Source organism: Chiloscyllium punctatum, chromosome 30 (genome assembly GCF_047496795.1).
Source record: "Chiloscyllium punctatum isolate Juve2018m chromosome 30, sChiPun1.3, whole genome shotgun sequence".
Lineage (NCBI taxonomy): Eukaryota > Metazoa > Chordata > Chondrichthyes > Orectolobiformes > Hemiscylliidae > Chiloscyllium > Chiloscyllium punctatum.
Window position 1 is genome coordinate 12,751,461 of NC_092768.1, and position 23,047 is coordinate 12,774,507.

The following is a 23,047-nucleotide window of genomic DNA, read 5'->3' on the forward strand; positions in this document are numbered from 1 at the left end:
TTGTTGTAAAACACAATGTCATTGGATTAGTTTTGTGAGCCTAGAGGCCTGGTCTGGTCTGCCCCTCCATATTTATTGGAACAGAGAGGGGGGAGCACGGGAACTGGGAGGGGTTTAAATTGGTTGAAGTTTCAACGTAAAGAGAAAAGCAAATCCATTATTTCCCAGTACACCCCAACCAACCAGGCCTCTCCCCCTCCATGACTCTGTTGGCATTTTATTAGAAACTTTCTATCCTGAAAAATAAAACACCACCTGTTCTGCCAACGGAACAGTTTGCAAATATTCTCCCTGGAATTGCAACGAGAGTCCCCTTTCGGCAAGGTCACTGGACATTTCCAGGACCTCCCCCCCACCTCCCTCCACAGGCAGCATTGACACTTTAGCAGTGATTTCTGGGATTCAAGCCCTGACAGTGTTTGGTAATAGTGGTTGGGGGGGGGGGTAGCACAGTGGGAGGAACAATATCAAATCGCCAACTGAGAAGCTGCAGGCCCTCCCCCCCCCCACACAAGTCCAGGTGCTGGATTCTCAGCACACCGTGATTGCTCTTGGTCACCTTCAAGCCTGGGGAAAAGAAAGGATACACTTTCTGACTGGAGTTGGCGAGGAAAGTGAACAGATGGGAAAAGAGAACTCATCATAAAAGGAAACTCTTCCTCCATCGTAGCCCAGGTAGATCCCAATGTGGGTGGGGTTACCTCTCACATCGATCACCTTCGGATGATATAGGAAAGCCCCAAAGCTGTCATTCTCCCTGCATATGGTCCAGTAGTCATGCTTGGGAGACTGACGCAGCTCCCCTTGTGGTTGATGGACTCCTTGGCAACACCCAGGTTCCAGTCTTTGCCATCCCCCACGTCAACCTGCCAGTGGTGCCTTCCTGACGGGAAGCCATCGGAGCCCAGGATGAAGGGCGCGACGTTGAACCTCTCTGGGTTGTCAGGAACCACCTTCAGCTTCCCATTGTACCTTACTCTGGTTGGGCCACAGAGAGAGAGCTGGGAACAGGCAGTGGCAGGGTTGAGGGTTAGATTTGACAGTCCTGTAAAGATTTCTCAACATTAGAACAATTTAAGACAAACATGAATTTAAAAAAAGAATTGTTTCTCTACTGTCAGTTATATATCTTTACAGAAAAATTAGACTGCTCTGTTTTGCCTTTTCTTACATTTATGTAGCACCTATCAGAACTTTAGGACAAAGCAAACTGCCTTTTCAGCCAATGGAATGCTTTCCTCATTGCACCCCAATCGGCCAATGAAGCAAAGGGGATATGAAGGAAAATTGGATTTGCACATCAAAAGGTTCAGTGTCTGCAATGCCCGGTCTGAACATACAATGAAACCAGGTTCAAACAAAGTTCTTGAAAGAGAATGTGATCACTATCTGCAAAGGGAAAGATTGTTGGGCTCAGGGTTAATGGTGGGGGTGTGACATTAGGTGAGATGTCCTTGAAGGATGGGCTGAACGATCTCCCTTCTGTGCTGCAACCATTCGATGATCCTTTGAGGCGTGTACAGTGTAGGAAAAGTTGCAGCTGACATGTACACAACAAACTCCCAAAAACAGCAACGCTACAGTTACCAGCACACCCAGGAGATCTCAGATTATTTCGCGTTCCCCCTCCCCCACTGCCTGGCTAATAGAGTAGACCAAGCCATAGCTTCAGTTCACCCTGAAAGGTGATGCCTCCAGCATGGCAGCACTCCCTCAGAGTGGGACCGGGAGAGCCAGCTGAGCTCATGCTCAAGGCTCTGGAATTACAGATGGAACCCACAGCTCCTGAGACTGAGGCAAAGGCACTCCCTATTCAGCTACTGCTGAAGGGCAAATTGCTCTTGTTGGAGTGCAGTTCCAACAGCACCAGGCAGTCTCCATTCCCCTCAACTCTCCACTGCCCAGCAACGGATTATCCCAAAGTGGGGGCAGGACAAACAACTTCACAGTCCCAGCCGGATCAAACCCTCAATGCATTTACATTGAGTAATAGAAATGTACAGCACGGAATCAGACCCTTCGGTCCAACCCGTCCATGCCGACCAGATTTCCCAACCCAATCTAGTTCCACCTGCCAGCACCCGCCCCATATCCCTCCAAACCCTTCCTATTCATATACCCATCCAGATGCCTCTAAAATGTTGCAATTGTACCAGCCTCCACCACTTCCTCTGGTAGCTCATTCCATACACGTACCACCCTCTGTCTGAAACAATTGCCCCTTATCTCTCTTTTATATCTTTACCCTCTCACCCTGAACCAATGCCCTCTAGTTCTGGACTCCCCAACCCCAGGGAAACGCCTTTGCCTATTTACCCTATCCATGCCCCTCATAATTTTGTAAACCTCTATAAGGTTACCCCTCAGTCTCTGACACTCCAGGGAAAACAGCCCCAGCCTGTTCAGCCTCTCCCTATAGCTCAAATCCTCCAATTCTGGCAACATCCTTGTAAATCTTTTCTGAACCCTTTCAGGTTTCACAACATCTTTCCAATAGGAAGGAGACCAGAATTGCATCCAATATTCCAACAGTGGCCTAATCAATGTCCGGTACAGCCACAACATGACCTCCCAACTCCTGTACTCACTACTCTGACCAATAAAAGAAAGCATACCAAACGCCTTCTTCACTATCCTATCTACCTGTGACTCCACTTTCAAGGAGCTATGAACTGCATTCCAAGGTCTCTTTGTTCAGCAACACTCCCTAGGACCTTACCATTAAGTGTATAAGTCCTGCTAATATTTGCTTTCCCAAAATGCAGCACCTCACATTTATCTGAACTAAACTGCATCTGCCACTTCTCAGCCCATTGGCCCATCTGGTCAAGATCCTGTTGTAATCTGAGGTAACCCTCTTCGCTGTCCACTACACCTCCAATTTTGGTGTCATCTGCAAACTTACTAACTGTACCTCTTATGCTCACATCTAAATCATTTGTGTAAATGACAAAAGGTAGTGGACCCAGTACCGATCATTGTGGCACTCCACTGGGCACGGGCCTCCAGTCTGAAAAACAACCCTCCTCCACCACCCCCTGTCTTCTACCTTTGAGCCAGTTCTGTACCAAATGGCTAATTCTCCCTGTATTCCATGAGATCTAACCTTGCTAATCAGTCTCCCATGGGGAACCTTGTCGAACGCCTTATTGAAGTCCATATCGATCACATCTACTGCTCTGCCCTCATCAATCCTCTTTGTTACTTCTTCAAAAAACTCAATCAAGTTTGTGAGACATGATTTCCCACACACAAAGCCATGTTGACTATCCCTAATCAGTCCTTGCCTTTCCAAATGTATGTACATCCTGTCCCTCAGGATTCCCTCCAACAACTTGCCCACCACCGAGGTCAGGCTCACTGGTCTATAGTTCCCTGGCATGTCCTTACCACCTTTCTTAAACAGTGGCACCACGTTAGCCAACCTCCAGTCTTACAGCACCTCACCTGTAACTATCGATGATACAAATATCTCAGCAAGGGACCCAGCAATCACTTCTCTAGCTTCCCACAGAGTTCTAGGGTACACCTGATTAGTTCCTGGGGATTATCCACTTCTATGTGTTTCAAGGCATCCAGCACTTCCTTCTCTGTAATATGGACATTTTTCAAGAATATCACCATCTATTTCCTGATATTCTATACCTTCCATGTCCTTTTCCACACTAAATACTGATGCAAAAATACTTATTTAGTATCTCTCCCATCTCCTGTGGTTCCACACAAAGGCTGCCTTGCTGCTCTTTGAGGGGCCCTAATCTCTCCCTAGTCATCCTTTTGTCCTTGATGTATTTGTAAAAACCTTTCGATTCTCCTAAACTCTATCTCATGTCCCCTTTTTGCCCTCCTGATTTCCCTCTGAAGTATAGTTCTACTGCCTTTATACTCATCTATGTAGAATATATTTGATCTATCTTGTCTATACTGTCATATGCTTCCTTCTTTTTCTTAACCAAACCCTCAATTTCTTTAGTCATCCAGCATTCCCTATACCTACCAGACTTTCCTTTCACCCTAACAGGAATATACTGTCTCTGGACTTGTACACTTAATGGTAAGGTCCTAGGGAGTGCAAAGAGACCTTGGAGTGCAGGTTCCTAGCTCCTTGAAAGTGGAGTCACAGGTAGATAGGATAGTGAAGAAGGCGTTTGGTATGCTTTCCTTTATTGGTCAGAGTATTGAGTACAGGAGTTGGGAGGTCATGTTGTGGCTGTACAGGACATTGGTTAGGCCACTTTTGGAATATTGGATGCAATTCTGGTCTCCTTCCTATTGGAAAGATGTTGTGAAACTTGAAAAGGTTCAGAAAAGATTTACAAGGATGTTGCCAGGATTGGAGGATTTGAGCTATAGGGAGAGGCTGAATAGGCTGGGGCTGTTTTCCCTGGAGCGTCGGAGGTTGAGGGGTGACCTTAGAGAGGTTTATAAAATCATGAGGGGTATGGATAGGATAAATAGAGAAAGTCTCTTCCCTGGGTTGAGGGAATCCAGAATTAGAGGGCATAGGTTTAAGGTGAGAGGGGAAAGAGATAAAAGATAGATAAGGGGCAATTGTTTCAGACAGAGTGTGGTACGTGTATGGAATGAGCTGCCAGAGGAAGTGGTGGAGACTGGTATGATTGCAACATTTAAAAGGCATCTGGATGGGTATATGGATAGGAAGGGTTTGGAGGGATATGGGCCAGGTGCTGGCAGGTGGGACTAGATTGGATTGAGATATCTGGTCGGCATGGACGGGTTGGACCGAAGGGTCTGTTTCCATGGTGAACATCTCTATGATTCTATGACTCTATTGGTCCTTTCCACTTTCCTACAAAGAAAGAATGAAGTCTTTGTGAAGGATTGTTCAGCCATAGAGTTGTGTGGTAAGTTACATTATGAAACCTGAGAGTATTCATCCACCAGACCCAGTAATTTATGTTTCCCAGTCTTACATTATGTTCTTCACTCTGAGACTGTCATTTGTAAAATAATTTAGTGCATTTTAAAGGCAAGTAGAAAATATTTGTTTGTGGTCTTTGTCATTTCCTGATGCCCAAATGTCATTTAATTGCTGGAAAAGCTCATGAGCTCTGAGAAAGTGTGGAGGGAAAGCCAGGTGAACGTTTCGGGTCCAGTGACCATTACTCAGAACTTTACTTTTGTCAATCTCTCGTGCCTGGATTATTGGCCTTTATTTCAAAGGGAGTGGAGTCCAAAAGTAGGAACGTGTTTTGCTAAAATTATACAAGGCACGAGTCAGAGCATAGCTGAAATCTTGTGGAAAGATATCCTGCCATTGGAGGCAGCCCAGAGAAGCTTCATTAGGCAGGTTTGGAGGGACTGTGTGTAATGGAGTGGATTTGTATCCTGGGTGTGCACTCATTAGGATGTAGAAGAATGAGAGAGGGCCATGTTGAAATGTACAAGGTTCTTAGAGAACTTGACAGGGGAGATGTGGAGAGGTTGTTTCCTTTTGAGGACGATCCAGGACCAAAGGGCATAATCTCAGAATAAGGAGTCACACATTTAAGGGAGATGAGGAATTTTTTCTCTCAGAGTGTTGTGAATCTGTAGAATTCTTTACCTCAGAGAACTGTTGAGGCTGGGTTGTTCAGTGTACTCAAGCCCGAGATAGATAGATAGTTATTCAATAAGAGCATCAAGGGTTATGGTGGTGCAGTGGACTCGATGGGCTGAATGGCCTACCTCTGCTGCTGTGCCTCATGGTCTTTTTACAGAGTTGTACAACGTTTCATCAACTGTTTTTATTTATCTTGCTGGGCTACTCATTTCATTTACTCTCCAACTACTTTGAGAAATTTTCAGATAAACCTTCCCAAAAATCCTCAAGCTTCCTACTCTTTCTGACAAAATTGGAAACCTCTTGTTTTGACGCGTCTAGTTCACCATGACCGTCCACTTTTCCAGTGGAGTTATTATTCCTAGCGGGGTTACATATTCTGCTGTTGGTTGTAGCTCCTCCGACCAGGATACCTGCTGTCATGATGTATTATACACAATTCTCTTGTGCCATCCTCACCCATTCCCAGTTAGACCCAAGCTTCTGTTGCCTTCTTCACAAAGTTCTCTTTAGCTTTTCAGCTCTGACCGAAAACTGACATTTTCGAAAGCGATAAAATTGTCAGATCAGGAAAACTCTAAGAAGGGATATTGTATATTTATTGACGATTTAAAAATGTAATATCTTTCCTGACCACCGGGCAGGTAAGCACTTTTCAGCTTACACAAATTCGATTATGTAAACTCTAAATTAGAATATTAACCCGCAACGTTTGATTTCTTTTGCACAAGTCAACATGGAGGATTTTTTAATTGAAACTATTCTTTTCTGTTTAAACCGAGAAGGCCAATAAATGACACTCATCCACCAAATTGTTTTGCTGGGTCACAGTGAAGGCAGTTAGAGAGTCACACGTGTTGCTGTGGATTGAGAGTCTCACACACAATCCAAATGAGCCAATAATCACCGATTTCCTTCTCTAAATGATACTAGTCAGACTGTGCTTTCTTTTGTTATAAAATCATGTGGTTTTCATGGTCATAACTACTTACACTAGTTTTTTAGTTTTTATTCCGGATTTAGTTCATTAATTGAATTTAAATTTCCTAGTTGCCCTGATGTGAACTCCCGTCGCTGTATCATTGCTCTCTTACTCACCCAGTGACCGAACTGTTCCCCAGATCCCAGTTCTGACACTTTGCAAGCCTCCAGCTGCAGCTGAGTTATACAGCATGTACAACACTGAATCAGGATATGCTGCAGAACAGCTCCATGTTCTTGTTAATGCTCCACCTGCAATTCCTCGTTCCCTTCATCCAATCCTACCAGCATATCCTTCAGTGCTCCTTTCTGTTCAGAGTCCCCTCAAACCCATTCACCTCCAGCAATTCTTTGTACTGACAGGTTCCACCTTCTGCCACTCTCTGCCTCCCTAAGAATTCCCGAAATTCTTCCAACTACATTTATTCACGTCCACCTGACCATCCAAAGCCTCTGGTTCTGCTCTCACCTCCAATCTCAACTGTGGCTCTTATGGAGATTACTTTCTGATCATCTGTCCACCTCCTCTTTGACAAAGGGCAAAATTAAAACCTGCCTCACCCTGGCCAAAGTTTCCCGACAAGTGTAACCTCTGAATCCACACCGAACAGCAGAGTTAGTGCACGGTGAACTGACCGATAAGATTGGGATGTGTTTAATGCACACATAGTGGCTCCAGTGGTGTTTCACAGCCGTGGCAATTAGCCAATATCAGTCTTGGCCGAGCTTGCTGCCCTTAGTCCTGGAGGCCAGCCACATTCCCCTGGACTGAGTACACAGCTGTAGAACCGTGCAGGATTCACAGCACAGAACCAGCTCACATGGTCCATTCCATTAAATCAACCCCTCCTGAACTCCTCGAATGGATTCTTTCCTGGCCACCCTGGATTACTAACCCCCAATTCTCCATCAGTCCCTAGGGGGGTGAAAACCTGAACAACAGACCCCATCGTCGTGAGATGGAGAGGGGATGTCTATGGGCCACTGGTCTTTATATTTTGGCTGACAGTTTGCAGGCCGCTAACAACCCCAACTGGAATCTGTCCCCAGAAAGGTGAGAGAATGCAGCTCGGTTTCCCAATAGGAAGGTAACGTGTCCTGCTGGCTTATCTCCTCCTCCATCGTCTTGATGCTGACATCCAGTGACAACAGATCTCTGGGGATCTGATCGATCTATCGCTGTAACTGATGACTCTGTTGGTTCACCTACTCCTTTAGCTGCTGAAACAGGGTAGATTCATCCTGGTACAGGAAGCTGTGCAGCTTCTCAAAGTTTTTCTTGATGATATTCTGGGTCATGTTCAAGGTCCATACAAATGAATGCAGGTGGTAAGTTTCACATGTACACAGGCTTCATGCTGGATTGACCATATCTGGGTGCGACTGACTTCCCCCTACCTCACCAAAGATGGCTTTGTTATCAATTTATCGAATCATAGAGTCATACAGCCCAGAAACAGATCCTTTGGTCGAACTCACCTTAAGCCTTAAGATCTAAGCCACTTGCCTCAGACCCAGCCACGTACCCCATTCCGCAGCCACTGAATTAACTCCTTGAGTTTCTCAATGCCTATGACTTCAACAGATCACCGTGTTGCCATGCCAACATTTCTGTCTCCATCTTGCTGCAATACTCCAGAAAGGTTCAATGCCAGCTGGGACACCAACACCCCATCTTCTACTTGGGGATCTTATAACCTTCAGGACTCAAACACTGAGTTTAACAATTTGTACCAAGAACACTTCTTTCTTGTCTATTATCTACCCCAACAATCCCAGGGGCGCTCATGAAATGGGAGAAAGTGGGGACTGCTGATGCTGGGGATCAGAGCTTAAAAATGTGTTGCTGGAAAAGCACAGCAGGTCAGGCAGCATCAAAGGAGCAGCAGAATCGACATTTCGGGCATAAGCCTTTCTTCAGAATTGAAGGGCTTATGCCTGAAACGTCGATTCTCCTGTTCCTTTGATGCTGCCTGACCTGCTGCGCTTTTCCAGCAACACATTTTTAAGCTCCCATGAAATGGGTTGCTTTCAGTACAACCATCCAAATTACGTCCACTCACAGCCCCTATTGTCAGCTATCGAGCTTGTCATCTGCTCTGGCCTCTTATCAACAATCCCTTTGCTGTCTACTGTTTCCTTTCTCACTCTCTCTCTCTCTCTCTCTCTCTCTCTCTCTAAGCTCCGTCTCCACCTATCTGCTCACTCTTTTACTCTCACAACTCTGGCCCCATCATCAGCATAAACACCACCTTCTCTGAGCTGCTTCTAGTTCTGGACAAGGATCACTGGTGCTGCCAGACCTGCTGAGTGTCTCCAACGATTTCTGCTTTTTGTCAGAACTGTTTCCTGTCCCTGGGAAATGTCTGAGTCTGAATCAGGCGCTTTTCTCTGCTGGCAGTAAGTCCCTGGTTGAGCCTAAGCCGAGCTTCCAACAACATTCCCAAGGCAGAGTACTTCTACCTTGTTAAACACAATTAACAACCTCCATCTGATGCTGAAACCCTCAGACAGGATGATATTAAATCGCCACACCCGATTATTCCAAATCTTTCCAGTCTTCAGCTCTCCGTACTCCTACAGCTTATACAAACCGTTTCAGCCAATGAACTAGTTTGAATCAAATTTAGTTTTCCCATCACCCCTGGCACTTGCTGACTTCTTGTCCATTGACAGTTCCATTTCAAATTTCTTATCGAGGTCACATCTCTTATACCTCCATCAACTCAGTCACTTGCTCCAACTCTGGTCAACTTGTCCATCACTAATTTTATTCACGCCACCACTGACAAATGTAGATAGGGTAAATAGCAAAGGTCTTTTTTCCAGGGAAGGGGAGTTCAAAACTAGAGGGCGTAGATTTATGATGTGGGGAAAGATAGAAAAGGGTGCTAAGGGGCAATTTTTTTTCACACAGAGGGTGGTACGTGTATGGAATGAGCTGCCAGAGGAAGTGGTGGGGGCTGGTACAATTACAAGTTTAAAAGGCATCTGTACAGGACATTGGTTCGACCTTAGGATGGATCCTATGAAAATGGAAAGGTATCAGAGAAGATCTCCAAGGATGTTCCCACAGTTGGAGAATGAGAGCTATAGGGAGATGCTGAGCAGGCTGGGGCTGTTTTCCCTGGGGGCATCCGAGACAGAGGGGTGACCTTATCAAAGTTCATAAAATCATGAGGGGAATGGATAGGTGAATAGTCAAGGCTTTTTTCCCCAGGGTTGGAGAATCCAAAACTACAGGACAGCAGTTTTAGATGAAAGGGGAAAGATTTCACACAGAGGGTGGTGCGTGTATGGAATGAGTTTCCAAAGTAAGTACAATTACAACATTTAAAAGGTATCTGGATGGGTACATGAATAGGAAGGGTTTAAGAGGGTCAAATGCAGGCAGATGAGACTAGATTAATTCAGGATACCTAGGCAGCATGGATGAGTTGGATCGAAGGGTCTGTTTCTGTGCTGTACAGCTCTGTGGCTAAGTGAGTCAAGTCAATATTGTTTTCACTAATTGAAAGTTCCATAACCAGACAGCACAGATTTAAGCTGTGACAACCATAGACGACCTGAGGTAGGAATCAGGATCAGTCTGCCTGAAATAATTGCGATGATAGTTTCAACAAGGAGAAAGTGAGGACTGCAGATGCTGGAGATCAGAGCTGAAAAATGTGTTGCTGGAAAAGCGCAGCAGGTCAGGCAGCATCCAAGGAGCAGGAGAATCAACGTTTTGGGCATAAGCCCTTCTTCAGGAGGGCTTACACCCGAAACGTTGATTCTCCTGCTCCTTGGATGCTGCCTGACCTGCTACACTTTTCCAGCAACACATTTTTCAGCTCTGATAGTTTCAACAGACTGTCTTTATAGGGGGCTAAGTATGTAATTCAGGTCAGGAGGTTCTACCAGGGCAGGAGGCTGTACTGGGATGGGAGCAGACGGTCACATTGCAGTGGTTAGGGGGTGTTGGAGTGTAGGGGCAGGGGGGGGGTGGTGCAGGATCACCCATGGGAGATGCCAAGGCTCCCAGTGACTCGTGAGAGAAGTGGGAAACCTTGCAGGATACCAGGCAACGCACATCCCTGGCTATCTTTGGGAAGAAGACCTGCAAGAGACATGACAGGTTTAACGCTAAGGTTACTGAGATGACCACTGTCGTTGAAGCCAAGCGTGTTGCCCTAGCTGAGTACAAGGGGTCAGCCGGTGGCGGGGGGGGGGGACTCTGCAGATTCTCAGGGCTGCCAGGTGCAAGGTTCAGCAGACTGCCAGGCGTTGTGCTAATGAGTACCAGACACTGCTAAGTGAGGAAATTCAGATGGCTGTTACAATGGGGAACATTAGGGGAATGTACAAAAGCATTAAGGTGGCACCAGGACCAGTTCAGATCAAAAAGCCCCCTTCAAATCCTCTACTGAGGAAGTAACCACAAGAAAAGGCCAGCATATGGAGAGGTAGGTTGAACACTACTCTGATCTCTATCCCAAAGAGTATACCGCGTCTGCTTCAGCACTTGATGCCATCATGTGTTTGCCAACCATGGAGAAGCTAGACGCAGAGCCATCAGTAGAAGAGCTCAGCAAGGCCATTGAAAGCCTGGCCTCAGGTAAGGGCCCAGGTTGCGATGGGATTCCTCCTGATCTGATCGAGTGTTGCAAGACTAGCTTATTAGTCCCATTGCATGAAGTCCTCTGTCAGGGCTGTCAAGAGGGGCTGTACCGCAGGCCATGAGAAATGCTAAGATCATTGCCATTGACAAGAACAGGGTGAGAGACGTTACTGTAACAACTACAGAGGCATCTCTCTCCTCGACACTGTCGGCAAAGCCTTTGCTCGGGTCATTTTGTCTCGCCTGCAGAAACTGGCAAAACATGTGCTCTCAGAGTCACAGTGCGGCTTCCGAGCTAAAAGGTCAACAGTAGACATGATCTTCTCCCTTCACCAAATGCAGGAGAGGTGCAGAGAACAGAAAATGCCCCTGAATGTCACTTTCATTGACCTCACCAAGGCGTTTGACCTGGTTTTTCCAAGGTTCTCCTGAGGATCGGCTGCCCCCTGAAACTGTTGAGCATGATGGAATCCTTCCACAGGAACATGAAGGGGACACTGCAGTTCAACGGCAGCCTTCTGACTCCTTCAACATCCACAGCAGCAGTACGTGCGGCACTCATCAGGGACATTAGTTTACCGATGATGCTGCAGTCGCTACACACACCCAGCAGGAAGTCCAGTCACTGATTGTTACGGCATGGGGTAAACCCTCCTGCTAAATTTAAAACCAGCAACACAGAAAAAGATTTATCCCATGCAGTAATCTGTAAACATTTGAGTGGCCGGCAATGCGACAAATACCTCACTAGCTCTGCCTACCAACTTAGACTAAACTAGCATTACCCATAAATCCTCGGACCACTCTATCTGCCAAGCCAATTTTTCAAATGAAATAAAGAAAGCTTCAACACCTTTGTCATCAAAATGTGGCAGAGTCTTGACATATTTATATATATATCACTACCGGCTCTTTTAATCTCCATCCTGTCAACTTGACTTTGCTGACTAAGTCGCAACTTCTCAAGTTCAAATCGCTCTCTCTTCCTCTCTCCCCTTCCTTTCTCTCTCTCTTTGCTCAGCGAAGCACCTTTTCTCTCGTTTTCTTCTCTCTCCCTTGTTCGCTTTCTCTTTCCCTCTCTTTTTCCTCTCTCTCCCTTTATCTTCTAACTCCATTTTCCTCAATTGTAATTTAAGTTTTTCTACCTCTAGTGTACTTGTCTGTTTCTCTGACACACCTAGTGTTTGAGTAATTCCCTGACAATTTCAGTTTTACTTTCATCCTGGGTTAAACCCAAATCTAACTTCTTTGCTAATTATAAAAGTATTTTCTTTCCTTCCAAACTTCCTTGGCAAATCTGAGAATCATCTTCAAATCCCAGAACCTCTTTAGCAATTTTAAAAGCCACTTGTCTGACTTTTAATTTAATCAACCACAAGGCCATACAGAGTCACAGAGATGTACATCATGGAAACAGACCCTTTGGTCCAACCCGTCCACTCCGACCAGATATCCCAACCCAATCTAGTCCCACCTGCCAGCACCCGCCCCATATCCCTCCAAACCCTTCCTATTCATATACCCATCCAAATGCCTCTTAAATGTTGCAATTGTACCAGCCTCCACCACTTCTTCTGGCAGCTCACTCCATACCAGTACCACCCTCTGTGTTAAAAAGTTGACCCGTAGGTCTGTTTTATATCTTTCCCCTCTCACCCTAAACCTATGCCCTCTAGTTCTAGACTCCCTAGGAAGTTTTGCTAATCAAAGAGACCTTGGAGTGCAGGTTCATAGCTCCTTGAAAGTGGAGTCATATGTAGATAGGATAGTGAAGAAGGCGTTTGGTATGCTTTCCTTTACTGGTCAGAGTATTGAGTACAAGAGTTGGGAGGTCATGTTGCGACTGTACAGGACTTTGGTTCGGGCCACTGTTGGAATATTGGATGCAATTCTGGTCTCCTTCCTATCCGAAAGATGTTGTGAAACCTGAAAGGGTTCAGAAAAGATTTACAAGGATGTTGCCAGGTTTGGAGGATTTGAGCTATAGGGAGAGGCTGAACAGGCTGGGGCTGTTTTCCCTGGAGAGTTGGAGGCTAAGGGGTGATCTTATAGAGGTTTACAAAATTATGAGGGGCAAGGATAGGGTAAATAGGCAAAGACTTCTCCCTGGGGTTAGGGAGTCCAGAACTAGAGGCTTAGGGTGAGAGGGGAAAGACATAAAAGAGACCTACGGGGCTACTTTTTCACCCAGAGGGTGGTATGTGTATGGAATGAGCTGCCAGAGGATGTGGTGGAGGCTGGTACAATTGCAACATTTAAGAGGCATTTTGATGGGTATATGAATAGGAAGGGTTTGGAGGGATATGGGCCAGGTGCTGGCAGGTGGGACGAGATTGGGTTGGGATATCTGGTCGGCATGGACGGGTTGGACCGAAGGGTCTATTTCTGTGCTGTAAGGACGTCTGCACGAGGGACTTGAAGGTGCTTGATATCATTACAGGATCCTGGGAAAGGCTTGCAGCTGACCGCACGAGATGGAGAAGCACCCTGAACCAACACCTCAAAACAGGAGAAAACAAGCTGATGAGCACTACAGCAGACAAACGGTCACCAAGGAAGGAGGGCAGCAGCTCTAACAGATCAACAACCACATATAGATGTGACCTGTGTGACTGGGACTGTCACCCCAGTATGAGTTTTTTTCAGTCACAAGCGACATTGCTTCAGGGAAGCAGAAAGCTAGAACAACGAGGATGTGACCCTTGGTCAGCCATGACCAAAAGAGGCCTCACAAATATTTAATGGTGGGAAATATATTCAAGGTATGGGGAAAAGGGCCAGTACAGGTACACTGGTTCTCCTGTACTATATAATCCAGCCATTCTGAATCATCACATACAGAAACAGAGTTTAAGACTTCAACATAACTAAGCAGTGTCAGATCGCAAGGTAGAAAAAGGTGTCCTCCAGCAGACCTTCAAGTTTCCTTTTCGCCGCATTGCACTTTTCAATCAAGGTTTGCAGTTTGATCACAGACTTCTGAAGTTGTGCCTAAGGGAAAAAAAAATCAAATCACAGCATACTAAGGCTCTGAAAGAGAAGATGCAACAGGAACTTAGAACGTGATTTTTATGGTCACAGAACAGAATTTTTAAATTCAGAAATAAGTATGTCTAGTCCGAAACAGTCAAGAAACTGTCATCCTCAGAGATTTCACCGCTGACTCCAGATGCCATGAAATGCCAGGTCACATGTGAGCAAGGAAACTTCCTCAGGATTACACCTCACCAGCTCTCCCAGATGAGGGATTGCCACTTTGTGTTTACCACCACTTAGAGGATGCAATGAATGTGGCAAGGACACAGAACATACTTGGTTGCAGGTGGGGTCACACACATGCCAAGGTCCATCACCAAGAATGGTTCAACAATAAAACTACTGACTAGGTTGGCCAAGTCCTAAAGGATAATGTCGCTAAACTGAGAGTCTGTGGCAAATTGTGATCAACAGGAGGGAAAAACATACTCGACCTCATCCTCACCAATCTGCCAGCTGCAGATGGATCTGTCTATGGCAGTATTGGGAGCACTGACCACTACACAGTCTTTCTGGAGATGGAGCCATTTGAAGAGGAACTGGAACATCAGCTTAGGTCTGGTCAATTGCACGGGCAAGTCTCAAACTCCTGATTTTGAGTGTGACCTCCAGCGGTGCCAGGTTGAGACTTGAAACAGAGATGGGCAGGTGCCTGCTGGTGTGCAACAAATGCAAACCCAATGTGACGCAGGATACTTGTGTGTCTGGGGAAGGGCATGTTCTGGTGATATTAGTGTCACGAAGAGCCTGGTGTGCACTGAAAGGTGGGTAGTGTCACACGTGGTACCTTGAATTCCTCCGCAGCCTCCTGCACATTGAGAACCTCGTGTTGGAAGTGTTTCCGGAAGGCCCAGCAGTCCAGGCAGATAACTTCGCTGTCGGTCACGCAAAAGCGTTCCAGTTTCATCCAGTGCTCGGGGCTGGTGTGGTGGCTGGGGAAGGTCTCCAGCCGGGTGTGCTCCTTGCAGATGGTCGCCACGACATTTGAGAGCCTGTGGTTACTCTTCAAAGTACTCGACACTGAGATCTCAGAGCAAACTGCGCAAATCAACTGGCCCTGCTGCTCCCGGTGTTTCGTAATACAATCCCTGTGAAGAAAGATTAGAGATTATTTCGCTGGGTACTATAAAACCGAGGAGGCCAATCAGCCTGTTGGGTCTGCTCCGTCCTTCAGTTAGGTCATGGCTTATCTGATGGTCCTTAACTCCACTTCCCTGCCTTTTCTCCATCCCCTTTGTTTCCCTTACAGATGAAAAATCTGTTGTCACTCTCAAACAGAAGAAATTCCTCCTCCTGTCTGTCTGAAATGTGTGAACCTTCACTCTGAATTCTGCTTTCTGGTCCTGAACTTTCCCACAAAGGGAAACCTTTCCGCATCGCCCCTAAGAATTTTCTACATTTCAATGAGGTCATCATTCATTCTTCTATATTTGAATGAATACGGGTGAAACCTACTCCAGATAAGGCAGTTCCTCAACTCCTGGGATCAGCCCGAGCGCACCTTCTCTGGACTGTCTCCAACACCAGACTATCTTTCCTTAGATAGGGGACCCAAAACTGTTCACAGTGTTCCAGCTGTGGTCTAACTAGTGCCTTACATAGTTTTACCAAAACCTCCCCACTCTTGTACATCATCCTCAATGAAATAAAGGCCAGCATTCCATTTGTCTCCCGATTAACTGCTGAAATGAGCTTTTTGTGACTCATGGGCGAGACTCCCGAATCTCTCTGTTATGTAGGTTTCTGCAATCTTTCTCCATGTAGACAATATTCAGCGCCTCTATTCCTCCTGCCAAAGTGCATAACCTCACATTTTCCCCACATTATATTCAATCTGCCAAGTTTGTGGCCCCTCCCTTAACCTGTCTTCATTCCTCTACATACTCTGCGACATCCTCACCATTTGCCTTCGCACCTATTATTTGTTTAGATGAGGGCAATCTTTCAGACAACCTTTAGGGACTTAAGTACATCCAAGGAGCTTTATGAAAGGACAGAGGTGCAGTTATATAGCATCTTTCACAACTTGAAATGTTGGACATGTAACTCCAGTATGTACACAACATGTTTCTACAAACAACAATGAAAATTTCAGTGAAATTAGTTTTTGTGGGATAAAGATTAACTCAAGACACCAGGAAATATGAGATGTTCACATCAACCCAGGTGGCACCATTCATCATTAAAGGTTTTCAGGATTTAAGTTCTACTTATGTCAATGATGATGGGCTACTTTCGTGAACCATCACAGTAATGGGGTTGAATTGAATTGAACTGAATTTAGTGTCATATGTACTGAGGCACAGTGAAAAGCTTTGTCTTGCAAGCAACACAGGGAGATCACAGAATTAAGTAGCATAGGTAGTAAATAATAGGTAAATAGCAGCAAAAGCAAAAACAAAAACACAGGTACAGGCAAATGTTAAGAGTTTGTGAGTCCATTCAGTATTCTAACAACAGTAGGGTAGAAACTGTTTCGAAACCAGCTGGTGAGTGTGTTCAGGCTTCTGTACCTTCTCCCTGATGGTAGAGGTTGTAGAAAAACATTGCCAGGGTGGGATGGATCTTTGAGAATGCTGGCGGCCTTTCCTTGACAGCGGGCCTGGTAGATGGATTCTACAGATGGGAGGTTGGCCTTTGTGATTGCCCAGGCTGAGTTCACCACTCTCTGTAACCATCTCTGATCTTGAATGGTACAGTTGCCATACCAGGGAGTGATACATCCAGACAGAATGCTCTCTATGGCGCACCTACAAAAGTTAGCAAGGGTATTCGCAAAGGTAGCAAAGGTGTAGGGATACGAGCAATGCTGTTGGGAGGGATGTTTCAGGATTTTATTCCCATGGCAGTTAAGGCGATTACAGATGTATGACTCCAAGGTGGCGATGTTCCCATGTGTCCATGGTCTTTTGGGGTCCAGGGTCTGTAAGCTCAGTGAGTTAGATGTTTGTTGACAATGCATTGTGATGCCAACAGTGTAAGTTCATGTCCAGCACGGGTTGAGGTGATCTCAAAGGACTCTTCTTCTCAATCTTGCCCCTCGACTGAGGCATGGTGACCCTCAGGTTAAATCTCTCTCACTCTAATGACAGAGCAGCCCTATGGTTTGATAAGAATATGGCAACTTTAACTTTACTGCCCCTGTTCTTATGGGTGGTAGGGGTCATAGGTTTGAAAAGTACTATCAAAGGAGCCTTGCAGTGCATTTTATAAACATTGATATGAAACATGATGACCACTGTTTACGGTAAGTGTCAGTGGTGGAAAGGGTGAATATTGGTGGATATGGCACTGATCAAGCAACTGGATGTTATAGAGTGCACTAATTTGGCATGTGGGGAACATTCCATCACACTCCTGACCTCCAGCAGAACAACACTCCCTCAGCATTATACCGACTCTGGATTGGTTCTCAGCCAACAACCTTAAAGAGGATGCCACTATGGAACCCAGACTTACAACTATGTAAGTTACGTTCTCATCGTCATGCTTATCCATAAGTGGAAATACAAACATGCCTGAGAAATCTACAGGAGTTTTAACAAGTGGTGCTGGGAAAGCACAGTCAGTTCGGCAGCATCGAGGAGCCGGAGAGTCGAGGTTTCAAGCATAAGCTATTCATGAGGAATCAGGATTCTTCTGCACCTTGGATGGTGGCAGACCGGCTGTACTTTTCCAGCACCGCACTCTTCGACTCTGACCTCCAGCATCTGCAGTCCTCACTTTCTCCAAGGAATTTTAAAGAGGTAAACCTGCATTTTATAACATCTGTCACTATCACAGTATATGCCAGAGTCTATGTTACGAACGGAGTACTATTTGAAGATCAGTCCCTGCTGTAATATAGGAAATGCAGCAGCCAGTTTTTGCAGAACAAACTCTCAAACAGCAATTAGTGCATTTTTAACATGTTTTATTGAATAACATACATTGGTCAGACTCAGGGGAACTTCCATTGCATCCACAAGATGGCAGACTCAGACTTAGTTTAAAATGTAACTGCAAAAACCACACTCCAAACCTTCAGCGCTGCCCAGCATCAGAGTTAAGAGTGCGGTGCTGGAAAAGCACAGCAAGCTCGGCAGCATCCGAGAAGCAGAAAGATCAACATTTCTAGCAAAAGCCCTTCAACAGGAATGATGGCTGCATGGCATCAGCCTAGACTTTTCTGTTTATGTCTTTTGACTGAAACCCGAAATCACACTCAAACACCAGAGTGCTAACAATTGAGCTGTGGTTGATCTTCATAAAAAAGACAAAACCACAAACAGAAACATCCATTCCAAATTTCCTGGCACTCAATTCCTGCTGGATTAACATGAAATATAAAGATAATTAGTTAACAGCATTGCTGAGTTTTCATGAGCCAGTTGTCAGAAGCTACACATAAACCACATCCTGCTGTTTAAGTAATACAAGCTTTTTTAAAAAAACCTCTTAGGATGATTTTCATTATAGCTGACTGTGAATGCAGCCTTACTCACCATTAAAAATTCAAATATCTTCATTTATACTCACTAGCAAAGTAGCTTTGTGCGTCCTATAACTTTGATGTAGTCTCGTTACAAAAGGGAAATCGAACTGATTAACAAATTGCTCAATTTTGATTTGCGACACACATGAACATTACTCAATTTCTGGCTCATGAACAACCTTGAAACTTAGAAACAAAGTCAGTCAGTAACAAAAAACAGCACTTACTAGTTTTTTTTTTAGAAAATGCCTGCTCTCCAATTCAAAAACTTTAATATAATTTTTCCAGTGAATATTTCTACAATGATGTGGAGGTGCTGGTGTTGGACTGGGGTGGACAAAGTTAAAAAACACATAACACCAGGTTATAGTCCAACAAGGTTATTTGGAAGTACTAGCTTTTGAGTCAGGTCAGGAGAGGCACTCCAAAAGCTAGTACTTTCAGATAAACCTGTTGGACTATAACCTGGTATTGTGTGATTTTTTTTAACTACTTCCATAATGAATGAGCAACATCAGTCCGAGCTTATTTTTAACAAAATAAAATGTAAAGCTTCCAAAGTGTGAGTACTGCAACTGTGAGGTCTTTGGTTAATAGACTAAACTGCAGCAACCCTGCATGATCATCCAGCTAGACACAAGATCCCACAGTTTTGAAGGGGAGTATAGGGATTCTCCCAGGTGTCCATGGGAGTTTCCTGCATGCAACTTGGCAGGCACATTTCCCACATTACAACAGTTCAATCTGAGCTTTGGAATGTACAGAGATTGTTCTACTTTGCAATAGCCTGTCAGAAACTGTGGTTAATTTCTGGCATAAGCCCATAGTACATACAATCCATTGCTTATCTCAATTTCTCAAAGTAAAATTTGAACTCAGTACCTCTGCATTGCTAATCCAGGACTAAATCCAAACTTAGTTTCATATTCCTCTCTAGCCCCCGATACCAAACCCAAGCCATGACAAATTTGTCCCCCACTCAAGCCCATTAACATCCATCTAGCCCAGTCCAATAACAGTCCCTCCACCAGCCAAGTGATGGCACACCCGTCTCCCAGACTAGTGACAGTTGCTCCCAGCTTAGTGTTAGCACTTTGCTTCTCTTAGCCTAATGACAGCTCCAGCATTACTCACAATCCAGTGACAGCAACCTCCTTTCACTCACCAGCACAGTGACAGCAGTACCCCTTCTCCCACAGCTCCCACACTATTTCCAACCAGCTCTGTCAGCTCCAATCCTAGAGTCAGCTGCCCCCATCCGCTCCCAGCTTACTGACAGTACCCTACTTCTCCCAACTCAGCTCCTGCATGACTCTCAGCCCAGTGACAGCATCCCTCCTCTCCCACCACCTTATTGTCAGCTTCCCATGCAGATTCCAACAGAATAACAGTTGCGCCCCCAAGCCTCCTCATTCCTCCCCCCCTTTCAACCAATGAGTTCTCCCCTCTCTCATCCCAGTGATCTTCCCTCTCTCTCAGCCCAGTGGATCCGCTTCTCTCCCAGGGGAGAGGATCATCACACTGAGCTCTATGGCCTTCTCTATTCCAGTTAATTACACTGTCCAGTTGAATAATGCCCATCCAAGCCTAAAGTCCTTCCTTTTCAAGACCAATGTCCCTCCCCACCATCCTCGGTCACATTACGAAATTACTCAAGGCCCTGATCAGGAACTGCAACGGACATGGACCTACAGAAGGAATGTTCGCATTGCAGCTCCACGGGGTTGGTGAGAATCGCCTCATAGGGAGGACAGGATAGGTCCAGAACGAACTGTTACAAACTCTCCATCAACGTCATCTTGGACCTAGTCTCCGCCTATTGAAACGCCCACGTCACCAGCGGCCAATTAGAGAAGCGGTCACGGAGTGACATAGAGGACAGATCTCAGTAGGAGCCAATTGGGGAGAACCGCAGCCAACCCGCAGTGGGCTGACCACTCCACCAATCACAGCATCGATCAGGTTTAGTCGAAGCCAATCACAAATTACTGGCGTCGAGATCGTAGTCGTGCTGCGCACAGCCAATCAGCGGAGAGAGTTGCTGGTTCCGGCCATGGGCGGAGGCTGACCAATCAGCGTGTCGGTTGGGCCACGGTCCTGCCAATGGTTTCCACGGAGATGTACACAACGTCACAAAGAGTGAGCTACGAGCCTAATAACGAGGAAGGGGCGGACCAGTCGTAAACCAATCATCAGACCAGCCGGGAAGGAGCCCGCGACGGAACCGGCCAATCATGCCGTCGAACCGGCCTCCGAAGACTGTCAGGTCTATTATCAAGGCCGCGACTGCCATCCATAGGTTCTGGCCGAGCCGCCACAACAGCTTTAAGGCAGCTCAGCACCGGCGCTCCCATTGTGCCAGATTAGTGTGTCATTCCAGCCGCCCCGCTACCAAGTTCTCCCGCCTGCGACACCTGAAGATCTACTGGGGCACGCTGTTGAACCACCTCGTGGTGCAGCCAGTCACCTGCGGCGCCGGGAATGGGAAACGCCGCAGGCGCAAGAAGACTGCAACCCGGAAATGGCTGGGCCGCAGGAGGAGAGGGAAGCTCAGCAAGGGGAAAGTCCGCAGCAAGATAACAGTCCGTAAACGATTCGGACGTCGACCCAGATTATCACAACATTCCGTCAGCTGAACGACATGACGACAAGCCTGATACTTTCCCCATCTTAGTGCCCATATTTGCCTTTGCGGTTGATGATAAAGTGAACATGATAAGGAACCCGGCTCTTGGGATTAATTAATTATTCTTAAACTAACAGATGGGAAAAGTAGTATTTTCGGGGTCGAATGTCTTATAAAGTTGCAAATCAAAACATCTGTTCAGACAGTGCAAAAATGGATGGAAAGCCAGGTTGTTAGCAGGATGCATACAATTCGTAGAGAGAACGATAGGTCAAGTGAGTTGACAAATTGAGTCTAATGTGAAAAAAACGTGCACCAGGGTCCCAGGTTCGAGTCCAGCCTCGGGTGTGTCTGTGTGGAGTTTGCACCTTCTCATAGTGCTAGGAGCATTAGTCAGAGAGAAATGGAGGTGGGTTACTCTTGGAGGGCCGGTGTGGATTGGTTGGGCCAAAGGGCCTGTTTCCACACTGTAAGGAATCTAATCTAATAATCTTTATATAGACAAGAACAACAAGAATCTGCAACAATGGGGTTTTAAAGGAAATTCTGCATGACACATAACTAGCTCAGGTGTAGCAGATAATCAGGAATGCTAATTGAATGTGGACTCTTATTCTGAGGGGGTTGGAATATAACAGTAGGGAAGTCTTGCTGCCAATCTATAAGGTGCTGCTGAGACAACATCTGGAGTACTGAGAGCAGTTTTGGTCCCCTTAAGGAAAGATCCATTGAAAGCTGTTCAAAAAGTCTCACGAGGATGATCTCTGGTATGGGAGACATTGTGCTATGAGAAAAGGTCAAATTGGTTTAGACTCTACTCCCTGGGGTTTAGAAGAATGAAGTGACCCCAATGAAATATATACTGTTAGGGAACTTGACATAGTAAGTTCTAATAGAATGTTTCCCTTCATGGGAGAGGGCATACATTCAGAATAAAAGGATACCAATTTAAGAACTGGATAAGGAGGAATTTCCTGAGTTGTGAGCCTTTGAAACTCTTAGTGACAGCTGTGGGGTAAGACATCTTGTGTATATTTAAGGCTGAACTAGATAGCTTGATCAGTATTCTTGTATTCATTTGTGGGACTTGAGGCATCACTGGTTGGCCAGCACTGATAGCCCAACCCTATTTGCTTATGAGAAGATACCCTTGAATCACTGCAGTCCAATTGCTGTGGGTTGACCCATGATGCTGGGAGGGAGAGAATTCCAGGATTTTGACCTGATGACTGAAGTAATGGCAATATATTTCCAAGTCAGTTGTGATTGGCTTGGAGAGGAACTTGCAGGTGGTGGTGTTACCAAGCACCTGCTGCCCTTGTCCTTTAGATGGAAGTGATTGTGAGTTTGGAAGGTGCTAAGGATCTTTGGTGAATTTCTGCACTGCATCTTGTAGATAGTACCCACTGCTAATGGAGGGATTGAATGTTTGTAAACATTGTGCCAATCCAATGGGTTGATTTGTCTTGGATGGTGTCAAGCTTTTTGTGCTGTTGGAGCTGCAACCATCCAAGCAAGTGGGTAATATTCTGTCACAATTGTGCCTTGTAGATGGTGGATGGACATTGGGGTATCAGGAGGTGAGTTACTTGCTACAGTATCCTGAGTCTCTGAACTGCTCTTGTAGCCAATATGTTTATGTGGTCAGCCCCATTGAGGTTATGGTCAATGGTAATACAAAGGATGTTGATGGTGGAGGATTCAGTGATAATACCATTGAATGTCAAGGGGTGGTGGTTAGAGTGTCTCTTAGAGGTGGTCATTGTC

The 23,047-nt window shown here is 45.7% G+C and overlaps 1 protein-coding gene across 1 annotated transcript in view; it reads left to right on the forward strand.

Moving 5' to 3' along the window:
• Positions 1-23,047, forward strand: part of LOC140455086 (uncharacterized) — a 66,976-nt gene that overhangs the window by 15,301 nt on the left and 28,628 nt on the right. The window contains 3 exon segments of the mRNA XM_072549750.1: positions 11,025-11,141; positions 11,567-11,689; positions 20,851-21,281. Of these exon segments, the coding sequence (XP_072405851.1) occupies positions 11,025-11,141; positions 11,567-11,689; positions 20,851-21,281 (671 nt within the window).